Below are 24,032 nucleotides of genomic sequence, written 5' to 3'. Positions count from 1 at the left end.
CTGCCATCCCTACAACATCATTGGCTCGTTCCCTTGCACGTCCAGTAATTTGATCTACTGCAGCCTCTGCTCTCTGTGTCACTCCCTGTGCAATGGTCAAGCTGGTCAGCACCTAGCTGACTGGTTTGCTGAACATCTTTAGGATATCACACTCAGGAATGACATCCCAGTTTCACACCATTTTTGTTCGAACCAGTCATTTTCTAAACTATCTGTGTTCAGACTGGCCTTGCACAGAGACCACCTAGATTCCCACCTCCATTGTGAGCAGAAATTTATTTCCTCTCTCATATTTTAGTACCTCGTGGTCTCAATTCTCTACCTATCTTCATCTAAACCCACCTCTCACCTTCCACTGTCCTCTCTTTCTCTACACTATTTAATTCATTACCTACACTACAAACATCTTTTGCCCAAACAGTAGATGCATACAACTACACACACACACACAAGCACCCACATTCCTCCCGCTTCACACACTAGTTATCCTTCAGTATCAACATTTAGAGCTACATGAAACAGTTGAATAGGGACAGGCTTGGCTGTGTGGTTTTTGAGTTCAGTCCCACTGCGCAGCACCTTGGCCAAGTGTGGACCATAACCCCAGGTTGAACAATGCTCTGTGAGTGGATTTGCTAGATGGAAAGTGTGTGGAAGCCCATCTTATGTATATATATATGTGTGTGTATGTGTGTGTGTTTGTTACCTCACTGCTTGGTAACTGATGTTGGTTTGTTTATGTCCCTATATCTGAGTGGTTCAGAAAAAGAGACCGATAGAATAAGTATGAAACTCTAAAAAAAAAAGTAGTGGGTTCAATTTGTTCAAGTAAATCCTTCAAGACAGTGCCCCAGCATGGCCACAATCCAATGACAGAAAAAAGTAAATGATTAAAAAAAAGTAGAAATGTCATAGTTACTTGAATCGAATATTGTTGATTTTCTTCATACCATAGCTCCACATACCACCAAGCTTACGTTCGAGATGTCCATTCAAAATATGTTCCCATAAGTATAATCCTGGAAAGAAAAATATATATAAAAAATAAAATTTAAAAGAAGCCACTCTATCTGATTCAGTGCTTTGACATTAATCAACATGTTGAAATAGTGGAGAGAATTTAGTGAATAAATTTCAAATCTAATCAGAAATATGGACCTTTGTCTGTTTAACATTCAAGCAATTCAAATAGTAAAAATCTGAAGTTACTCTCTTCTGATAGTTGTAATATTATTACATCAGTCAAGCAAGCAAGTTGATACAGATCACAGATTAAAGAATGAACCACATTATCTACTTCGATGTATGATTTACTCTCTTCAAATCACATTGAAATTAAATTTCCCCTTGACTACACTGCAGTAAATAAATTACATAATAGAAATGATAGTAGTGGGGTTGAATCGATCAACTGCGCTTCTATTTAGTAAACTTAGCTTTGTGCTTCAGAGAAAAAGAAACAACAACAAGGACCGTTGCTATCATCATCATCATTTTGACATAGATTGGGTGAGTTTCACAGCAGCTTCATCTCATAACCCACTCTGGTTTTTCATCTCATCACCTGACATTGTACTTTATCACCTGACACACACAGCAACACAGAGAACCCAGCCAACTCACTTCTGTTGTACGTCTACAACACAGACTGTATGTAATTTATTAAACCACCATTACTAGAGAGGTTGGTTGTCTGCAACTGGACTAAAGAGACTCCTAGATTCTGCATCAGTTGTTGTTTAGAGCCACTGCTCTCCTGGTTGCGTGTCACTTTCAATGTGGCTCACAGAGTTTCAGTGGTGACTCTTTTAGTGGTTCAATCAATGGAACAGTCTCTCACTGAATTACAACAGAAGTGGCTTAACTGAGTATTTGACAGTTGTTTGCATTTATAATGTACCTTCTGGGAGACCGAGGCACTGTTTGCCATGGCTATGTACTAGTACCAGAGGAACCATTCATTTGACAGGCTTCCACACAGTTTCCATCTGCCAAGCTTCATTCACATAGCATGTGTCACACACACATACACACACTCATAGATATAAACAAAGGTGAGCTAAAAGAAAAAATTTAGAGGCCAATGGTATGTATTTGAAAACCATAGACAAACAGAGATATATCAAATACCGTGCAATATAAAGTTTTGATTCATTTGGATTATCTCTGCCTCTGGAGGATGATGTATCACAATTACCCATTGCCAAATGTGATCAGCTCCATATTAGAAGGGGAGATAATCTCAAGAATTAAAAATTCACCAAAGTTGCTATGCCATTAAAGAAAAGGACAAGTTTATTGTTTAGAAATGTATGAATGTATATGTGTAAGTATGCACATATATATATATATATATATATATATATATAGTAAGGAAAAATTTTTTTATAAAAATGCAGAATGCTCAAATGAAAGAAAATTTTAATAAAATGAGAAATTGATAAAATATATAAATATATATTTATTCAACCGGTTTTCGTCATTGTATGACTTGTCAAGAATATTTATGTTTTAAAAAGTTTTTTTAAAAATTAGAAAGGGGAAAAAAAGAAAATTGCATTGTTTTTTGCAAAAGAATAATGATAAAAATGTACAAAAATTAAAAAATAAGTACTCCGATACATTGTGAGTTCGTTGTGTATCTTGAGTTTTATGATTGTTCACGAAAAAATTACCTTGAGGTATTAAGATCCAAAGGGATTAAGAGCATGTGTTGTGTGGTTTAATTCAGCATGTTGGCAGGACAGGAATTAGTAGTAATTGTGGTTCTTCAGTTCCTGTGTTGTGAGTAAGGGGAGACAACTCTTTTGAGTTCTTCAATAAGGGTTGTTGGTAAAACCCAAATTATAAAATTATCATTTTAGCTTCATTTGCGTTATCTTTTTTATATAATTGCTTGTTAACTTAACTTTCAGATTTGAACACTTTATTTATATTATTTTCTAATTATATAAATCTGCATAGACAATTGCATTTCAAATTGTCATATCATTTATAATAAAAATGATAGTAATAACAACAATAGTAAAAATGATATTTAAAGAATATAAGTTTTAGCTTGAAGTGATGAATGCATGGTATCTTTATATATTTGTGTTAGTCCATCCATGAAGAGTGAGGTAGAAAAAGGAAGTTTGATCAACGAGGAGTTTGCATATTAAGTTGTGTTTGGAATTTTTCAATAAAGAGATTCTCCTTGTTAATTCTCTCCTGTGTGGTGATCCCGTCTTTACATTGGTAGAAGGGGAATATATAGAATTTGGGGTTTAAGTCTTTAGCACATGAGTCTAAGTGGTCACTCAGTGGAATTTGTCGGTATTCCGGGAGATTTATTTGTTCTTTATGCACCGTTACTCGTTTACGTAACGGGAGACTCGTTTGTCCAACATAATTATGTTGGCAACCAGCGCATGTGAGAACGTAGATAAGGTTCTCGGAGGAACAGGAGAAGTTAGTCTTGATTTTAAACTTCGTACCTTGTTTGAAGGTAAATTCATTTTTATCATTATTCTTTTGCAAAAAACAATGCAATTTTCTTTTTTTCCCCTTTCTAATTTTTAAAAAAACTTTTTAAAACATAAATATTCTTGACAAGTCATACAATGACGAAAACCGGTTGAATAAATATATATTTATATATTTTATCAATTTCTCATTTTATTAAAATTTTCTTTCATTTGAGCATTCTGCATTTTTATAAAAAAATTTTTCCTTACTTATCATTTCTCCACGTGCGGTCAACACAACCCCACCATTTATTGATCTATATATATATATATATATATATATATATATTATATATATATATATGGAGAGAGAGAGAGAGAGAGGAGAGAGAGAGAGAGAGAGAGCATATACATATATACACACATACATGTGTATATACATATGTGCATTTATCCTGACATGCAGGAAATTCTCTTTATCAGCAAACTACCAACAAGAGAAACAAAAGCATTAGGAATATCTAACAGAATTGCTTTCTAGGGAAGTGCAAAATAATCTAAGGAAGTAATCATTTAAAACCAGAGCAGTTTCAACATTCAGTATCTATTTGATTTTCAGTCAGTAACAAAAAAAAAACAAGATTTATTATTTACTGTCTCTGAAGGTGTTTCATATACCCAAGACATATTCATTTGAATTATTCTCTGCAACAGTCTTGTAAGTTTCTAATCATTACTTTGCTGTTCTACTTCCGAAGTTCAGTGAACCAAGAAAGACATCATGAATATAGCCACCAACCTCCTGCGTCATACCTTCACTGCAAGTATTGTAAACTGTCCTTCTGAGTTATTTGGTTACCAAAACTCTTCCCTCTTCAGTTGTTACTTTACACAAAGCAATTCTCTATTACCTTTCCATGGTACAATCAACTCAACAACTATAACCATTTCATCAAATCATGTTATAACACTAAGACCTTTGTTATTTCAGCATGAGATTGAAAGAATAGTCATTTATGTCACTGGAAAGACTTGGTTTTTCTTTTCCTGTATTTATCATATTGCATGGCTGTTTGCTACCTCTCTTGTGGAAAACCAGGGGACTTATTTTGTTTTGGAAATTCTGCTTTCCTGGGATAATTCTGAATTAATGTTAGGACTCCAGCAAGAAATATTAAAACCTGGCTGTGTATATTTGACAAGGAATGACTTGCGTGTGGTCAGAATATTGTCAAATAATGGGTGTATGGCAATCGGCAGAGTCAGTCAAACCCTGTTTTAGTTTGGCAAAGAATAGAAGTACATTATGCAACAACTAGAGAAGAGGGGGCGAGAGAGGGACATACACACATGTAATAGAGAAAAGACTCCCTTGCAAATTGCTTAAGAGCTTAAAATGCAGATATGAAGAACAACAAATACAAAATTGGTAGAAAAGAAAGGAAAAATGCATAAACACAAGAGACCTATTGATAACAAAAGTAATAAAGGAATCTATCAGTAATAAACAGAACATCAGTTTTGTTGTAATATAAGCATCCCATACCTCATATAATCATGCCTGTAAGTGCCAGCTGACATATACATGTGCACGTATGCACACGCATTAAGAAATTGTGGTTTCCAATCACAAGGAATTTGTATAATTACAACATACATTGAATTTAAATGTATGAAAGAAAAAGGAAATTGAGGTAAGGGTTATTCGTATTACAAAATAAATAAATAAAAATGGGCATGTAAGGAGATAGGAAGAAGAAAACCAATGTAGGGAATTATAGCCTGCTGATGATTAGATATGTCACATCAAACTATATGGGAGAAAACACACTGATCCTATAGATTATGTGTATATAAATGTGTGTGTTTTGTGCATGCACACACACACACACACACACACACATTCATATACATATACATATACATTGCATGTATCTCTTCAACCTGAAATTCCTAAGCAGAAGTTCAATGCTTGCAGTGCTAACAGCAAGTAACATATTAAGCTGTATGAGTTACCAGCAACTTAAACATTGCACTTACTATAATAGAGTACTAAAACAGCATAGAGTGGGGGAAACGGTTTACCCGAGTGAACTTACTTTGAAGTTAAATTCATACATAAAATATGGTTATTTAATTTAGTTGAACTTGTTTTGGTAAGAATTATACCCTTTCTCATGATGGGCTTATAGTGAAAGTCATTTATATATATATACTTTGATACTTTGATACTTTGATAGGTTTCGGCCATTATTGGCCCAGGCCATGTCTAACTTAATAGCACCACCTGGTGCTATTATAAAAAGAGAGAGAGGGAAAGAAAGAGCGACAGAGATAGATAGATAGATATCTAAAATATTGAATATAGAATTAGGCACGTTAAAATAAGAATCAACATTCAGATTGGTAACAAGACTAAAATGTAACTAAAGAACAAAAATAGAAAAAAAAACATTATAAAACAAACTTAAATATATTCAAGAAAATAAAATTGTAAATGTCATTGAAATTATACAACTTTTACTCTGGTTTTATATTCCTTTAATTCTAAAACATGCAAATCATACACGACAAAAAAATCTCCTAAAGAATATACACTGAATATTTCAAATGTTTCATAGAATGCAAGAATTTAAAATTCATTGAGGCTATTTAACTAGTAGAATTCTTCACTGAAAACGGAGGACAATTTTGTGCAATAAAGAATTCATGAAAAAAAAAATTTTAATAATAACTACCAAAAATATAATTTTACATATCAATACAACACTGACAAGAAAAGATAAGAAATTCTACAAAGTTAAATGAAAATAAAAAAGTTATCAGAAATAAAGTATACAGCTAAGTCACTATCACGACAAGTTAGTGGTGTATTTTCTTTAGACAGAAAATAGAAATAAATGTAAATATATTAAATGCTTTGTTCATAAAAGCAAAATAAGTTTATTATGTGGATATATTGGTTTTGTCTGGCAAATAGAGAGAGAGTAAAAATATTCCATTAATACCCAGCAAGCATAGAAGGTTTTAGTGATTTTGAAATTGAAGACATTTCCATCCTTCAAAAACATAAACACAAACAAATACATATATTCATACAGATGTATGCACATATGTCAGTATGTATCTAACAGGAGAGGCTGTGTGGTAAGAAGCTTGCTTACCAACCACATGGTTCCAGGTTCAGTCCCACAATGTGGCACTTTGGACAAATGTCTTCTACTGTAGCTTCAGGCTGACCAAAGTGTTGCGAGTGGATTTGGTAGATGGAAACTGAAAGAAGCCCATCATATATATATGTATGTCTGTGTTTGTCCTCCCCACCATCACTTGACAACTGATGTTGGTGAGTTTATGTTCCTGTAACTTAGCAGTTCAGCAAAAGAGGCCAATAAGTACTAGGCTTACAAAGAATAAGTCCTGGAGTCAATTTGTTTGACTAAAGGTGGTGCTCCAGTATGGCCGCAGTCAAATGACTGAAACAAGTAAAAGAATACATATATTTATATTTTATATATATATATATATTATATCATCATCATTTAACGTCTGTTTTCCATGCTAGCATGGGTTGGATGGTTCAACCGGGGTCTGGGAAGCCAGGAGGCTGCACCAGGCTATATATATAAAAATATGTATGTATGTATAAATATACGTAAATGATATATAGACATAAATAATACACATACATATGTGCTATACACAAATGCATAAATATATTGTAATATAGTATATATCTTTTTTATCTTTTACTTGTTTGAGTCATTACACGTCAGCCATACAGGGGCAGTGTCTTGAAGGATTTTAGTCAAGCAAATCTACCCCAGGACTTATCTAAGCCTGGTACTTATTTTCTTTTGCCAATCTGCTAAGTTACAGGGACATAAACACACTAAAACCAGTTGCCAAGCAGCGATGGGGGTCAAACATATACACAAAGACACACACACACACACACAGATATACATTATGAACTTCTTTCAGTTTCCATCAACCAAATCTACTCACAAAAGTTTTAGTCAACCAGAGGTTATATAAGGTGCTATGCAGTGGGACTGAACACAGAACCATGTGGTTGGGAAATCAATGCACACCCACCAACTTTCTTTTTCACAAAGATCATTGTAACTCTTCCCATTCCATTTCACTTCCTTATTTGCCCCATTTTTTTGCATTGGATCCTTTTACCATTCCTTACCTGCCCACCCAACTTCATTCCTCTTGAATCAGAACCCATCTGTCTTTGTTTCTTATTGGTTTTCCTATCTTTTTTTTCCTTTTCCTTTTGTTTCTCCTCTTTTCCCTTAATCTCATCTTCCTTCCAACATCACACTCATAGTCTAGAATACTATGTGTGTGTGTCTGTGTGTGTGTAAATTTCATATATAATTAATACACACACACACAGGGTTTTGGTAGGCCCTCATTTCTATGTATTGTATCTCTTTCAACAACATCAATACAGTTGAGTGACCTTCATTCTGTATCAGAGCGTGCAAGTCTCCAAACTATAACATTCAACATGACCAGTGTGATAATCTGCATTGAACAACAGTAGCAGGCAAGGATGGACTATTTCCTTACTCCACCTTCAACTCTTTGCAGTAGTAATCACCTCATGAGATGTTTTCAGCCTGCATGATGAATCTCATTTACGTATCCTCAAAGCAATTTTGAACCTCTTTCTTCATAGTCCAGATTTCAGACCCTTGAGGAGGAATGTGTGTTGAAAAAGGACTTTCAAATACTTGATTGGTAAATGTTTCTTTACTGGCACCTCAGGCAAGAAGAAAGACTTTCTGATAATTGCATATCAAAAAGTCTTTCTTCTTCTCAACAACATAGGAACTACATACACACTCACATACACACACATATGCAATAATTGAAACAATCTTTCTTAGAGTTAATCAGGAGTTAAAATATGCTCAAATCTATTTGCCAAATGAAATTCTGACAAAAAGTAAAGGAATGGTTAGGTATGCTATGCTTTTAAACAGTGTGAATAATACAGGTTAACAGTGATGATGTACTGTTAGTAGGATGCAGTAAAAGTCTGAGTTAGCATTTAAAAACTGACATAAAGAAATCCTTAGTGTAGTGACATTTTTGTTTGTGTTGATTGAATATGTAGTGAACAAAAGTGCAGTGCTTCTCTTATTCAGCAGTTCTCATGATAGCTAAAAGTATTTCAACAAGACAAATACACATCTTTGAACAAATAGATTTTTAGATATATTTTCTTTTCCTGTGTTAATAATATAACCAAGTTAATGTACTCTCCACTCTTCAAAGATATTTTCTGTTTTAGAAGAAAAGAATAAATGAGAAGGAATAGTAGTATTGATCCTGAAACATCTTAGATTCCTTTTACGTGGTTTCTCAGAAACTGAAAATCTGGTGCATCCATCTAAGTAAAAAAATTTAATAACAATATTACAGATAGATCTTAATCTTTACTTCAATTAAGTATATTACTTTGAAATTAACTTAGAATTACTATGATGGAATGGAGCAACTAAATTATTAATTACCATAGGTAAATTAATGTTAACATATCTAGTGTGTGAAATATTGAAAAAGTTAACTAGGAAGAAAGGAGAGCATTGAGATTAGTCAATTACCAATATCCTTTAAACTCTTCTGGCAGATATAGGAAATAACTCCAGGTATATTTAAGTGTTCTGACCCAGTAAAAGCATGAGAGAATTGGTAAGTAAATATAGACTGGTAGATTACTTGGCAAAAGAACAAAGAATTTTATGCAAAGTGAAATAATTCAGGGAAGCCATCTGCATGAAGAACAACAGGCAGATTAGTTCTAACTTATTTAATGCATATCTAATGACAACAGTGATTTGGCAGAGTTGCTACAATGAAAGATGGAATGTTTTATGATGTTTAACCCTTTCGTTACTATATTTCTGACCAAAATACACCCCTTATGTGTTTCAATTAATTTCTAACGTAATCATAAATTTAGTCTGGTTTCATTAAACAACTATAACTTTTTTATTTATCAATATATTAATCTGATTTTTGGAAGATAATTTAATGAAATGTTCTCAACCAATTCTATACTATAATTTTTGTCACAAAGTGACTCTAATTGCAGGTAGATACAGGTAAATTCAACAAAATATAAAATTATTAAATTTTGTTCAAACATCGCTATAGAAAATGGGTTATTAGCTAATATTCAATTGGGTATATAACAAAATTTTACGATAGAATTTGCTATTCTGGGTAACTTTCTGATACCCATAATAATATTTATGGCAAAATAGTCTTAATTTCATTTAAGGTTGTGGGAAACCACAAAGTATCCTTTCTTTTGCTTTGTTTACGTTTAGCGTAACGGTTCGTTTCCGCCGTAATGATTTCAAATAGGCTCATTCGAAAAAGTAAAAAGAAATAGTCTAAGGCTTTAATCTCCTGGGAAAGTCTGTGGTGTGGTCCAGTTTCTTCAGAAAAATCACCGAAAGAAACAGTTTTTAAATTTTCACTCCATTCAGATGCCAATTCATTTTCTTTATTGCTGTCGGAGCTCTCGGATTCACTGTTTTCACTTTTGGAAAATGAAACATCAGATTCATTATCAAATACCTCGTGCTTTTTTTTTTCAGTCATAGAGTTAGATTTATGAAGGTCTTCAGTAGAAAATCCTTCGAATTCTGACTCGCTGCTTGATATAATGAAATTCGTATCCATTTTTTTGTCAGAATTACAAATTTTGAAAACACAATAGGAACAAATTTCGGAAAAAAATCTCCCAAAATTCATGGAATTAAAATTACACTTCGATTGTTGTACAAAACTGTAGTTGAACTGTTTACGAAATATAATACATGTTTTCACGAATGTACTAAAGAGATTTGCTCTGATATTCTCATTTAAATATGAATAGGTAAATTTGGGCGGTTTGGTCACATTAACCAAAATTTTTTTTCGGGCGGCTTTGGGCGCTTTGGTATCGAAAGGGTTAATCTGGTTCTCTGCAATCCAAGATCTAGTCTCACCAAAGTACAAGTTGATTGTTTTCTCTCTCTCTCTCTCTGGAATAAGTCAGATATGTGAGATATGCAGAGTGATGGGCTCCATCAGGTTTAAGATACTTTGACATACTATTTATGACAACAGGTGCATTAAAAATAAGGTAACTACAAATAAATATAGAGCAAGGTAAAAAAAATAATATCAATCAAAAACTAATGTTGTTTTCATCAGCATACTTTCTTTTTAACAATTGCAAATGGAATAATAGACTGTTACTAAAGTACATGGCTTCTATTTGAAACCAATGACCGAGACATGTGAGAATAAGAATAAAATGAATAATAAGTTAGGTGCAAATAATTCATTTACACAAAATAAGGAAAATAAAAGATGAATTCTATTTCTCGTGATTAACTAAATAATAAACTAGTGAAGTGCTCCTTTCAATTTCAGAACTAAAGAATTGAAGAATCAAATCTCTCAATTTTTTCAAGCCTATGACTTTAAAGAAGAAATATAAAGGAAAAGTGTATATGCTTGCCAGAAAATTAATATTTCATCTTACTTCAATGAGAAGCACGTCTATGACGAGCATAGAAATAAACAATTTTTTCCCATTTCAAACTATTTATGAACCAACACAGTTTTATAAAGAGAAAAGTAAAAACAAACATGACAGAGGTTGAAAAAAAATCATCTTTACTTCTGTCACTAATTTAAACTACAAAAAATGATTCTCTAAAATCTAGTTCGAAATTGCATTTTTTATGAAATAAAGAGGGACGCACATAAAACTATGAAATTCTTTTTAACAATATCTAGAGTTATTTCATATTAAAATATTGAAAATATTTAAAATTCTTTCTAGAGAATCTCAGCTGACCCTTGGCATATCATCATACAAAATCTATTCAGAATTTCTTTCATATGCCAAGCAGCCATATAATTTTTACCATTTCTGTTTACCATGAATAAATCATTAAATAAGTTTAAGAAAGCTTTTGTTTGCATTTCAAAATACACGTCTTTCACACATGCCAAGTTTGATCTTTTTCAACACTTGCTCCTCAAACTCTCCATAACTGTAAAGTGTGTCTCTTTCAAACTAAAATATAGATTTCCAGCCAACTCTATGACAAAGGAGAGTTCCTAAAATACTGTTTCATTCTGTCTCATGAATATTCAAACCTATCCACATTTTACACAAAGCAAAGTAAACTATCTTCACATTGTCATATCAGCCTTACATCAATTTTCTTTAATCAAAAGTGATATGGCATTTCCAGATCATTCTTGATATTTCCAAAGAAGTATATTATCTCATTCATTTGTTTCTTTTTTTTTTCATTTTAATTCAGAATATATTCTTCCTTCACATCATACTATTATTAGATATTTATTACATGCTTCATAGAAATGTTCCATCACTACTTTATCGATTATACCTGTCCAAAATCCTACTAAAAAATCAGTCTTAAAGGAGATAGGAATCTCCAGTGCTGTGTCTTTTTTCTTATATCATGGAACCATCTTCATGCAAGTACACTCAATGAAAGTGCTAAATGTCATGAACCTGTCTCTATCAATTCTTCTAGTCTTGATATTTTCTTTACACAGTCATAAACTGAAGCATTTGAAGGTGTTCATCATCATGCAATTTGCACCAGTTTGCAATTGCAATCAGTTTTGAACTGAATCACTTCACAAATTGTTGCAATAAAAAAAAAAATGCTTGGAACATTCATTTTCTTTGTCATAAAATTAGGCCAAAACTTTTCATTTTTCAAAGGAATGACTGTTATGAACTGTTCATTTTTTAATCACATTTCAAACTATAATTATTTATCTAATTTGTAGTTTTTATTAACGAAACTGAACAGACTTCTGAAAATTTCATATATCATCTCATATGATATTCTATAGAATTACATATAACACTTCTAAAGTTACAGTCTGCAATAGATAACAAAATTCAATTAACTATTAATTAACCTATAAAAGAAATAGAAATCCAAGTATTTCTGTCTGTATCAATATACAGCAAACCACAGAAATTTGTAAGTTGATGAGAGAAAATTCAATATTCCCTAAAAAATTTTAATTTAAAAAATATAAAGTATAAATACAATTAAATAAAAAAACTTATTAGAGCTACATGCAAGTATGCATGTATATATTTGTGCACCAGTACATGTTTTTGAATGTTCATCTATTTCCACTCAATAATTGCTTATTTTCTAGAAACATTTACTTCATCAATGACAAAATGATTTTAGTTTTAAATTCTGAGTTCAAATTCCGCCAAGGTCGACTTTGCTTTCATCCTTTCGGGGTTGATTAAATAAGTACCAGTTATGCACTGGGGTCGCTTATTTCTGTACTTAAAAAAAGAATTGCATTAGTAGTAGCCTGTGGTCTGTAGCTAAAATAGTTGAATAATCGATCTTGCAAGAAGTAATCTCCCTTTAATAAGTTTCTCAAAACATCTACGTCATGAAAAGTAATTCTTAATTATCTAAGAAGCTTCCCATTTCTCTTGGAAGTTTCTAGAATGTCTAGCCTTCCATTAATAAAAACAGCTTGCTTGCCTTATAAGGTCTTGAAATTTATTTCACTACATCAAATATAATAAAGTTTATTTTCAATGTTTTCATATATTTGTCAACATCCCTATTTCATTAACTTTCCTTTTTCTTAATACTAGACCTTTCTAAATAATATGAACTTCTTAAATATTTTTATTGATTTTGAAATGGGCCATTCATGTCATTGCTATGCCTGTCTATTTCTGTATGCCATATGACTGAAAACCACCACTTAGCTGTTATTTCTACATTTCTGAACTTCCTTGCATAGATTACTTCATTCAACTAGATTCTACACTTTGATTATGTTTCAACAACCAATGAATAAAAAATATCTTTATGTAGTAAATATATAGTTCTTAAATTTATCCTTCTTCTTTGTAAGAATTCTTCTAAGAATATACACACAGCCATTTCAATACTCGATACTGAACAAATATTCTACACTACACTGTAGAAGTGAATATCATAACCTTCAATATCATCAGCACTTGTCTTTTAGCTTCTATACTGCCTAATTTAAGCTCTCCTTATTGTTCTTCAAATAGAGAGGGATAACTGCAACACATTTGTTTCTGTTTATCCTATTTTTTGGAAACCTTTGACACTAAATTCTCAGTATCCTTTCCAACATATTTTTAAACCTTTTACAGACATGATAACTCATATATATTGTAACATTGTATGCTGTCTAGCTTAATGTTAATTATATTGGTTTTCTGTTTGTAAGAAAAAAATGATGTAATACAATATGATAAATTATTAGCATATTGGGATCAAAAACCATGACAAAAATCAAAAAAGTGAAATAATCAAGGTTAGCATGCTATTAATTAACCCTAGCTACTTTATTACCAATTGAACTACCTCTGTACAAGGAGATCTTTTTTGAGCATTCTTTATATGACATTGAGACCAACATTATCATCCATTATTCAGCTCTAAATTCTATTTTTAAAATACAAGAAATTCTACTTTTTTCTTTTTTTTTTTTTTTTTGATAATTTTACAACACAAACACATTGCAAAAAATAGAATCTTATATAACAGAAAACTCTGATGAAGAATTTTAGATATTGAAATAACCTGTCATATCATTGTAAAGGTTGGATAAAATATATTAAATATCTTTTATATTAAATTTGTAACAGCTCACATTTCTCTTCTGAAAAGAGCCAGATGCATTACAGATTATTAAAGAATATTTTCTATATTGTTTTCTTTTTGTTATGTAGCTTCTTTTGTGAATAGATTTTTTAATTTCAATTGAAATTTTGATCCCAATATTCACCTGAAATCCCAAGTTTTCCAAGTTCACTTCAGTATTGTTAGCTTCTACAAAGGATATCTATATCACATGAATAGAATTGATAGACAATAATTGAATAGTATTTCCCAAAAGATGGAAGTTCAGTGTGGTTTCATTAAGGTACACTGTCTAAAAAAATTCTCCACCTTCAACATTTAACAACACATTTTCAAAATGCTGCTTAGAGCATATCCAGAAAATGCAATTATGCAAAAACGAAATGCATCCTATGAGTACAGTGTGAGAAAGCCATTTATCACAATTTAGACCTTTCTAACAATGGAAGAAACTATTCAATGGCTATGTTCATCCATCATATTTAAGCAAGAAAAAGTCATGTTGAATCAGTCTTCTCCTGGTAACTCTTTACTACTACTTTCATGTTTATTCTCTTCATCTCTTGTCTTTAAGGGATTTGATAATTGATCTTTTTGTATTATTCTTAATAAGTTGGTTTAATGAGGAGTAAGGTGGAGCACCCTTAGTTGTTTCCTGAACCGGAAGATATTGAGACGTATCTCAATGGAAATAATGTTCTTTGTGCTTTATATAAACTCCTCATGGAGGTTTGAAGTTAAGAGAAAACAGGTTGAAAGAAAATTTCAAATGACTGTAGTTCTGTAGAAGAAGGATTGGAAAGTATTTATTACACGTAACTTTTCCTCAAACAGTAAAACAGGCTGTTTTGAAGATGAATTTCAAGATATACCCTATATGTAGTTTGTATTCTGAAGATATTTTGTAAGTGTGATTATTTTGATATATTACAAGGATTAAAAAAAAACCCAAAACAGTTTCTTGTATTATGATATAAGAATATTTTTTCATATCTACACATCTAAAGAGATTAATGTCACTAAATGCAATTCTCATCTGGTTTATCTTAGTTCTTTTCTTGCAGCCATATTATTAATCAGACTCCATCCAGTAATGTTGAACTTAAAGTTTTTGAACAGTTTGGAAAGTATATACTATATAATATTATAATATTATTTGCAGATATGTACACACAGACATATACATGCAAGCATTGTACACAGACTTATATATACTATAATGAATTTAGCAATTATTTGAAAAACCATTAGCCAATAATTAATTATTTAAAATCATTATTAACAAATAGAAAAAATTATAACCTTGTAACATTTTTGCCATTTAGATTATGTTTTCTAAGACTTTTGAAATAAATATTGCTTTGTAAAAGTTCTTTAAATATTAGTTTCTATGTATTAGGAAGTAAAAGTAATTATAAGTTGCTTACAAGTAAGAATATTTTTCTTAATAACTTATACTTATAGCACAAATGTTCTGTACTTTCTTTTCAAAATCAATAAAAATATTTAAGAAGTTCATATTATTTAGAAAGGTCTAGTATTAAGAAAAAGGAAAGTTAATGAAATAGGGATGTTGACAAATATATGAAAACATTGAAAATAAACTTCAACACCTTATAATATTAAAAAGATTTATTTGATTTAAAATAAACGAAAAATATTTTCTCATATATGAAGAATTAAATGAATTTCAAAATTACTATAAAAAGTTATTAAATAACTAAACTTGATATATATTTGTATAGACATATGCAATAACAAGCATTACACATTTCAGAGTCTTTTACCATGAAAAGAAAATCAGTCATATTAAAATGTATTTCTCAACAAAAATTTTACTTAACAAGAAATTACATATATATACATGGAAGTGTCTTTTTATTATAACCATATTTTTCCTGAGTTTTTAGTTTAGATGGTTAGCCAATAGGCAAGTATTAAAATTGCTTTAATAGAGTAGTATTCCAACAAGAAAGCAAACAATTTTCAGGATATAACCAATAACTAAAGTTCCATTATAAATAAAATGTCGTTACAAAAAGAAAGAACAAGCCACTTCCCTAGAGCTAGGTCTGGTACTGAATGTATTTCTATTAAAATAGTTGAGAAAATAGGTTAGAATTTTTAACAAAAAATAAAATCCAAAATGGTTCTTTATTTTCTGTTCACATTTTCTCAATGAAACCTCTTCACAATTTCTTAAGAGAAATAATTTCAAACTGAAAGGAGTACTTGTTTTCATTCAGACCAGAAAAATAATGATAATAACAAAAAGTGTGTCTTCAAATAAAGATAACTACTATATATCTAAAACTTAGCATACATAACTGACATTCAGTCTATGATGTTCAAAATAAAATTGAATTATTAATTTAGAAATAAAAATAATCCCTGATAAATGGTGCAATTGGACTCTGCAAATATTATGATGCAGAAGGAATTATTACCATAATTCCTTCTCCATGTATATTTACTATGAAATGAGACTTTTAAAGTTTACTTTAAAGTAATATTTAAAAAGATAAGAACATCATTCTGATTAGAGTAATGCAGAATAGAAGAAGAACCAACAAATTAAGGTAAAAATCATTTTGATTCTGTTTAATTTGGCTCCACAATTAAGCTCTGCTGATCTATCAAGATCTGCATTTTTATACCAATATGAGTATATATACTATTAAATATTAAACATAATTTCTCAGCATTTGATTAGGTAATTTCTCTTTTAATCAGATGTCTATATTTAACACTAAGTAATAAGATTGCTGGAAATCTTCCCAATTAAGATATTATTTGTGAAACTGAAAGAAAAAAATGAGGATAGCAATAAATAATGAAGACTGAAAATTACAGCATTAAGTAATTAAAGAAGAAATATTGATGTCACCTCTATTGAATTCATGATTTTGTTGCTACTGTTGCTATTCTTGCTTTCCAATTATTTCTTATTATTTTTATTATAAAAATAATTGGCAGACCTTAAATATTTGGTCACAGTGTTCTGATAATCTATTTCAACTGAGTACTTCAAACAAAAGCAGACAGAATTTCTAAATTACAACAAAACAATAACCTGAATTATTTGTGAAATTGCCAAAATAAACTGTGAATCAAAGCAAATAGAAAACATTCCTACATATTATTAATGAATTATTAATAAGATTAAAGAAACAACTGGAAAGGCATCAATAATATGAGAAAAAAGTCAATAGCAGAGGCATAATAAGACGGTATATGCTGTCAATGGACATAAAACATTTACATTCAATTAAAATTCTCATCTGTGATAAAAGAGTAGCTATGAACAGCAAAATTTATATTCAGATGGATATATATATATATATATATATATATATATATATATATATATATACACATATACACATACATATATATATATATATATATATATATATATATATATATATACACACACATATATATATATATACTATATATATATATATATATATATATATATATATACATACACACACACACACACACATATATATATATATATATATATATATATACACACACATATACATTATATATATATATACACACACACAACCTTCCTAATGTAGTATTAATTTCAAGTATCCAAGAAATTCTGTGTACATGTTGGCATTGATACGTATACTCAGTGTTGTACAATAGAATTGTATATTCACAAATGTCTATAAAGAAAGCTAGCTCATCAGATCACTGGAACATCATGGTTACATTAACAGTTCAACTCTAAATATACATAGTAAATTCACACTTCATACACACACTGAATGGAAGGCTGGAACTGGTTGATTTGGTCAGTGAAAGATAAGTAGGAAGGTCAGGACATATCCTGTTGTTATTATAGAAAAAATTATTAAGTTCAAGTGCTAGATGGAGAGTGAGGAATTCACCATTCTTAATTTAAACAAGATAACAAGAAGAAAAACAGACAAGAGATAAAGTAAGAATAACATAAAAGTATAAGGGAATAATATAAAAGAATTATTTACTAAAAGTAATTATTCAGGTGGGAAAGAGGGGAAGAAAACAACTGGTGAATTGAAGATTTCACCGAGTTGAAGGATGAATGCGTAAAGAGAGGGAGGTCAAACTAATATCAAGAAACTGTGTTCAACAGCAATAAACTTCTGTATAAAGTGAAAAAGGTCACAAAAATATCACACAAAAAGCATTTGAACTCTCAAGAATTGAACTCACACATTCGCTAACCTCAAAATACTTTTTGAGCAAATAATCTGGAGTTAACAAAGTACATAGATGCACATATATGGAAACACTTTCACAGACACATAATACAAGCAGATAAATGTAAATACACACACAAACACACAGGTACACACACACACTCATGTATACATCTGTATCTATATAGAAAGTCATAGACAGGTGAGACAACTCACCCCTGATCCCATTCAGGAGTGATGGATATCAATATTACACACTTAAATCAAATTGGGGACAAACTTAATCACCAGTCTAGGAGTGTAAAAAAACATTTACAAGCAGGTACAAATTTTTAAAAGATAAACATAAATATGTACATAGAATGATATAAACACAAACATATATGCATATTAATATATTACATACATATTCAATTACATATACATACACACATATAAATAGCTATACATCCATAGGCATGCACATATAAACACACATATACAAACTCACATGCTGGTGACACGTTCAAGGCTCCCACTACAGTCAGTGGAGTGGTTAGCATTAGAAAGGGCAACCAGCTGTAGAAATCATGCCAAAACAGACAAGTGGAGCCTGGTGTAGCTCTTTAGTTTACTAGCTCCTGTCAAACCATCCAAGCCATACCAGCATGGGAAATAGACACTAAGTGAGGATCACACACACCCGAGCATGAGTTTATATATACAAATATATTAGTATACTAGGATTATGACCCATCATTGCTGGGTCATAGTGCTAGTGCATGTATATATGTGTACATATTACATGTACTTCTATATATATACATCTACACATAAAATACAAAATACAAAGTTATACCTTGATATCGCTAGTGATAACAATACTCAAAATATATAACAGACTGGAATTGTAGGCCCGTCTCTTGCAATTTCGATCAATTGTATCTTGTCCCCTCTCTTGTATAGAAGTGTGGCTACAATCCAGCCTACCTCTACTTCAGGGGGGCTATTTTTAATTTTTATCCGGGACGTCCTACGTCCCAGATATAAATGTAAAAATAAAATATTTCCACTTTGCAAGGTTCGAGTCGAGTACTCCCTTGCACGCTGCGTTGACTCGAACCTTGCTTCTATTGTGGCGAATTTACCGCCTCTGGTTAGATATCATAGTCGCACCAAGACACTTTTCGATGGTGCTTTCCTCCAGGTGTTCAAATCTTTTTTTTCTCTACATTGTATACTTTATAGACAATAGTCTTTTCTTTGGTTTAATTTTTTATTTCGTTTGGTGGTGTTATCCTAGATTCACCATCTTTGTCAGTGATCAATCCATATTTCTTCCATTTTAATTTCAATGAGTTCGCACCCGCCGACGGCTGCAGCGAAATTCATTTTTGAACTTTCTTCTATCGAAGGCATTCTGACAAAAATGCTTCTGTGTAAACGGTGAAAATATTGTCAATTTCCCCAAACAGGGACACAATTCAATTTTTAAACAATAACCAAAGCTCCTTCTCCCAGTTTACAATTATTTAACAAATGCAACACAACAACATTTCCTTTATGAAGCCCAACAAACGTGATAACAATAGTTAAACAGTAATAATAATAACAACAAACCTTACAATGAGTCAGAAAGCAGTAAGCAGTTGAAGCTTTAGTCCTTTATGTATAAGAAATAAACCAACAGGAGCGGCTGTTCAAGAAAACAGATATTACATACAGCCAAACTTCATATAGATACTTAATGTTAGCTAATTAGCAGATAATCTAATGTAAAAGCACAGCTCCATCTGGACTATTCCATTTCTGCACGCTAATTTTATTTTTAATTTATTCCTATTCATGTGAAACCACTTATTCAAGTTCAAGTCATTGATGCAATTTTATACCAATTGCTATTTTTACTTTTGTTATGTTACGATTATATTATACTTTAGTTTGATTTTAATTATTACTTACTACATATAATTCAATTGTTATTATTATTTTTATTGTTAAAGTGAAAGCATCTGACATAAAATAGAGAAATGTTTTTGTTTCACTTTTAACACATAATACTGAAATAGTGGAGAAGATATGATATTGCTACGGGCTCGCTCTAGGCAAGAAGTAGAACATTTTTTTTGCCCATGAAACTACATGGATCCTAAGTAAGGCTTGTGTAAAATTTGAATGAAATTGGTTGTATAGTTCTCAAGTTTTAGAGAATCATAGAGGAGAAGATATGATATTGCTGTGGGCTCGCCCTAGGCAACAAGTTAAAAACTTTTTTTGCCGATGACACTCCCCGGACCCTAAGTAAGGCATGTGTAAAAGTTGAATGAAATTGGTTGTGTAGTTCTCAAGTTTTAGGGAAACACACAGACAGACAGACACACATTCTCAGTTTTATATATATAGAGATGTATCTTCTTGCACAGATGCACATTGAGAAAAATATGTACATGTGTGCATACACACACTTATACAAGCACATACACAAGTGTATGCATGTGTACACAAAGTCAATCACTAAAGATAAGAACACACACTTCTATTAGGTGAATCTGTAAAAGTAAGATTGGGAATATACAATACAAATGTATAATGCTGACCATACATGCAAATGCTAACATGTCTGCATACTTTCTTGCATACTGAAATGAATACTACATGAAGAAGGTTGTGAAACACATAATCCTATGGAAATCATGTGGTTAAATAGATATATAATCCCCTTTCATATCTCCTGACTTTATATTTTTATATTCTCCTCATAGAATAATCATATTGCTCAGATTTTCTGGATTTCCAAGGATACTGTACATAACACTACTTTGGACTGACAGTTGAGTCCATAAGAGATGCTTACTCTGATAGCCACACGATTCTCTGAGTCTATATCTTATATTACTTATGTATACATATAATAAAATTGTTTGAAACTAGATACCAAAATGGAAGAAGAGATCTTCTTTAAAAAACTTAAGTGTTATGTAAGCATCTAAATAAAATTTATATTAATGGATATATCCTTTTAGACAATTTCCATAAAATTTATTTGAAATATCTTTTTGTAGTTTAATTTATCTTGAAAAAAGAAATTTTCTATAGTAAGGGAGGAAAGAAAAGAAGATATATAGTTACAGGAGATAATAAAAGCTACATAATGCAAAGATGGAGAAAAACAACTTTTATTCAAGAATCCAGCTTGAACAAACCCTAATCTTGAATTGAAAATTTTGAAATGAGAAGTAAAGTGTAAATGTTGCCAGAATTCTTATGACATGTACATGAGAATTCTTATGACAAGAACATAAGAGATAAATTGCATAGCATGTGTGATTGAGTTGTGATATTCAAATCATGCATCAGATTGTTGAAAAGCTCATGGTGATTGTTAATCTATTGTTGCAAATATCAAGTAAGATGCCAATGTTTCTATTAGAAGGCCTTGATATAAACTGTAATATCTGTATTCTGGTAGTTGTCAAAATACCTTCTGACAAACTCTCATGTTCATGTGTTCTTCAATATGTAATGGTTGGATGCTACTGTTAATGCAAAATGTTACAATTTATTAATTCAATAAAGAATTCTACACAATAAACTCAACTGCATTTGTTTGGCCATTTGCCACTGAGTATAAACTAACAGGATCAGAAGATCTTGGGGGACAAATAGCTTGCTAAAGAAGGTCCCAAATAGTAAAGAATTATGTACAGTGCTTCTTTCCATATAATGGATGTAACTGTATTGGTGATAAATTCCTTCATGTGTGAGTTCTTCTCGATTTTTTTTTTTTTGTTCTGCCAATCTGTTATGGTCTTATCCTAATGAAGGCATTGCAATAATCATCTCAAAATCTCAGGATGTTATAAGAACTTCTTAGTGTTGATAATATTTTTTTACAGTTTAGTCAGAGAAGGAAGGACAGTCACCATCATTCACTATTTTCTGGAGGGCCATTGAGATTTGTTGGGGTAAATGGAGGAAGAAACCAGAACTCGTATGTTATTTTCTGACCAGAAATCTGCTATGAATACTTGCAAGTCAGTGAACTTTGCTAAGTGGGTCCAAGGACCAGGTGATGGTGTTGAAGTGAGCAACAGATTCCAAGATAGCTCTACTGCACTAACTTGAATTTTGATATTATTGCTCATTTAGCATCAGTTGGAAACAGTTGTTTGAAATAGTTTATCAAACCTAAAGGAGAAAACTTCAAGAGGTTTGTGAATTATCAATCATTTTTAGATAGAAATCTCAGAGTGAATGGAATCTCAAAACTGCACACTCAAATGTCTTAATGGTATTTTGCGCTTGTTTGTAATGACACTAGAAAGATAATATCCATGTATCTCCAAACAAGGTAGAAGTAGCTTATACTAAACACTGGCACTCCAAATCTGATAAGTTCATAAATGTGGTGACCAGTAACCCTGATGAACTAGAAAAATCCATCAGTAATTCAACAACTAATTCAGTTTGCAAAAATTCTGGTGTTATATCGCACTGGCTCAACATCAAGTCATCAGTAATGATTTGAGCATTTAGCGAATAAAATGGTGCGTTAGTTTTCTGAAACCAACTGTGCAGTAATGCAAATATATGATGCATAATTATTAAGAAACCACTGCAAAATGAATGTAAAGAACAGCAATGCATAGAGGAAGATATTTACATTTTGGATATGGTATTTATGTGAAACTTTAGAATATTAGACGACACATTTTCCATGAAATAGAATTGGAATGCAAGCTCATCTTTTCTCTCAGAAAAAATAGGCATTAAACTGACAAGGAGGATAATTTAATTACAAGAAAACACAGCACAATTAAAAAGAAATAGACAATGTAAAAGAATGAAAAAAAAAAGTCAGAATGCAATAAAATGCTCAAGTTAATTTTAACATGCTATAGGAAATAATCAGCAAAAGTTATGGAATATTACTTTTTTAAGTTTTTCTAATTAGTTCTGCATAATTTTTTCTGAACGTATTCTTGCTTATTTTTTAAAAAACATTACAGAGATGTGTAATGGTTTTGTTTGATAATTAGGAATAAGAAAATTCAACTCAATTTCCTTTCCTAATTCATTCTCAATACAACAAAATTTGCACTTTGCCGAACCTTATTTACTTTCCATACTTATTTTCCATACAAATAAAGTTCTATCTAGTTCTTAAAAATTATAATAGTTTGAAAAAGCAACCTGACCTATAACATTTATATTATTAAAAAAAAAAAAAATAGAAGTGTAGGAGTGTACATCTAAATCTGGAATAAAATATTTTTTTCTAAAATCACAAAGTAAATCTAAATGTCAAGCTAAAAGGATATATCTGATCATGTTTGCAAGTATAAAGATATAAAGATGAGATAGAAACTTTAAACAAATCATCAGCAATGACCTACTAACTTGATCTATGACAAAGTGATGTACAAAGATAAAAGATAATACCCAACAAGAAAAACAGATTGGATTAAATTATTCTGAAAGAGAAGATGTATCATGAATTTTCCTTTGTTAGCAGAAAGTAATGCTACTCTGCAAAGACTAAATATTTTATCTTTTACATTTATGAATAAACAGCATTCTTAATGCTGAAGAACTGAAATTCTGCTATTAGAGACAGAATAATAGAAAATGTAGTCCCCAGTTAATAAATGGGTAAAAATGATTTTGAAGCAATAATG

The 24,032-nt window shown here is 31.1% G+C and overlaps 1 protein-coding gene across 1 annotated transcript in view; it reads right to left on the bottom strand.

Annotated features, from left to right (window-relative positions):
* Nucleotides 1-24,032, bottom strand: part of LOC115216551 (ribitol-5-phosphate xylosyltransferase 1) — a 514,985-nt gene that overhangs the window by 196,796 nt on the left and 294,157 nt on the right. Inside the window, exon 3 of the mRNA XM_029786009.2 lies at nucleotides 920-1,019. Within this exon, the coding sequence (XP_029641869.1) occupies nucleotides 920-1,019 (100 nt within the window). The remainder of the gene's footprint in view (nucleotides 1-919; nucleotides 1,020-24,032) is intronic.

The sequence above is a fragment of the Octopus sinensis genome, linkage group LG10 (assembly GCF_006345805.1).
Source record: "Octopus sinensis linkage group LG10, ASM634580v1, whole genome shotgun sequence".
In the NCBI taxonomy this organism is placed as follows: Eukaryota; Metazoa; Mollusca; class Cephalopoda; order Octopoda; family Octopodidae; genus Octopus; species Octopus sinensis.
Note: the sequence above shows the minus strand (reverse complement) of the source record. Positions and strands in the feature narration are given on the sequence as shown.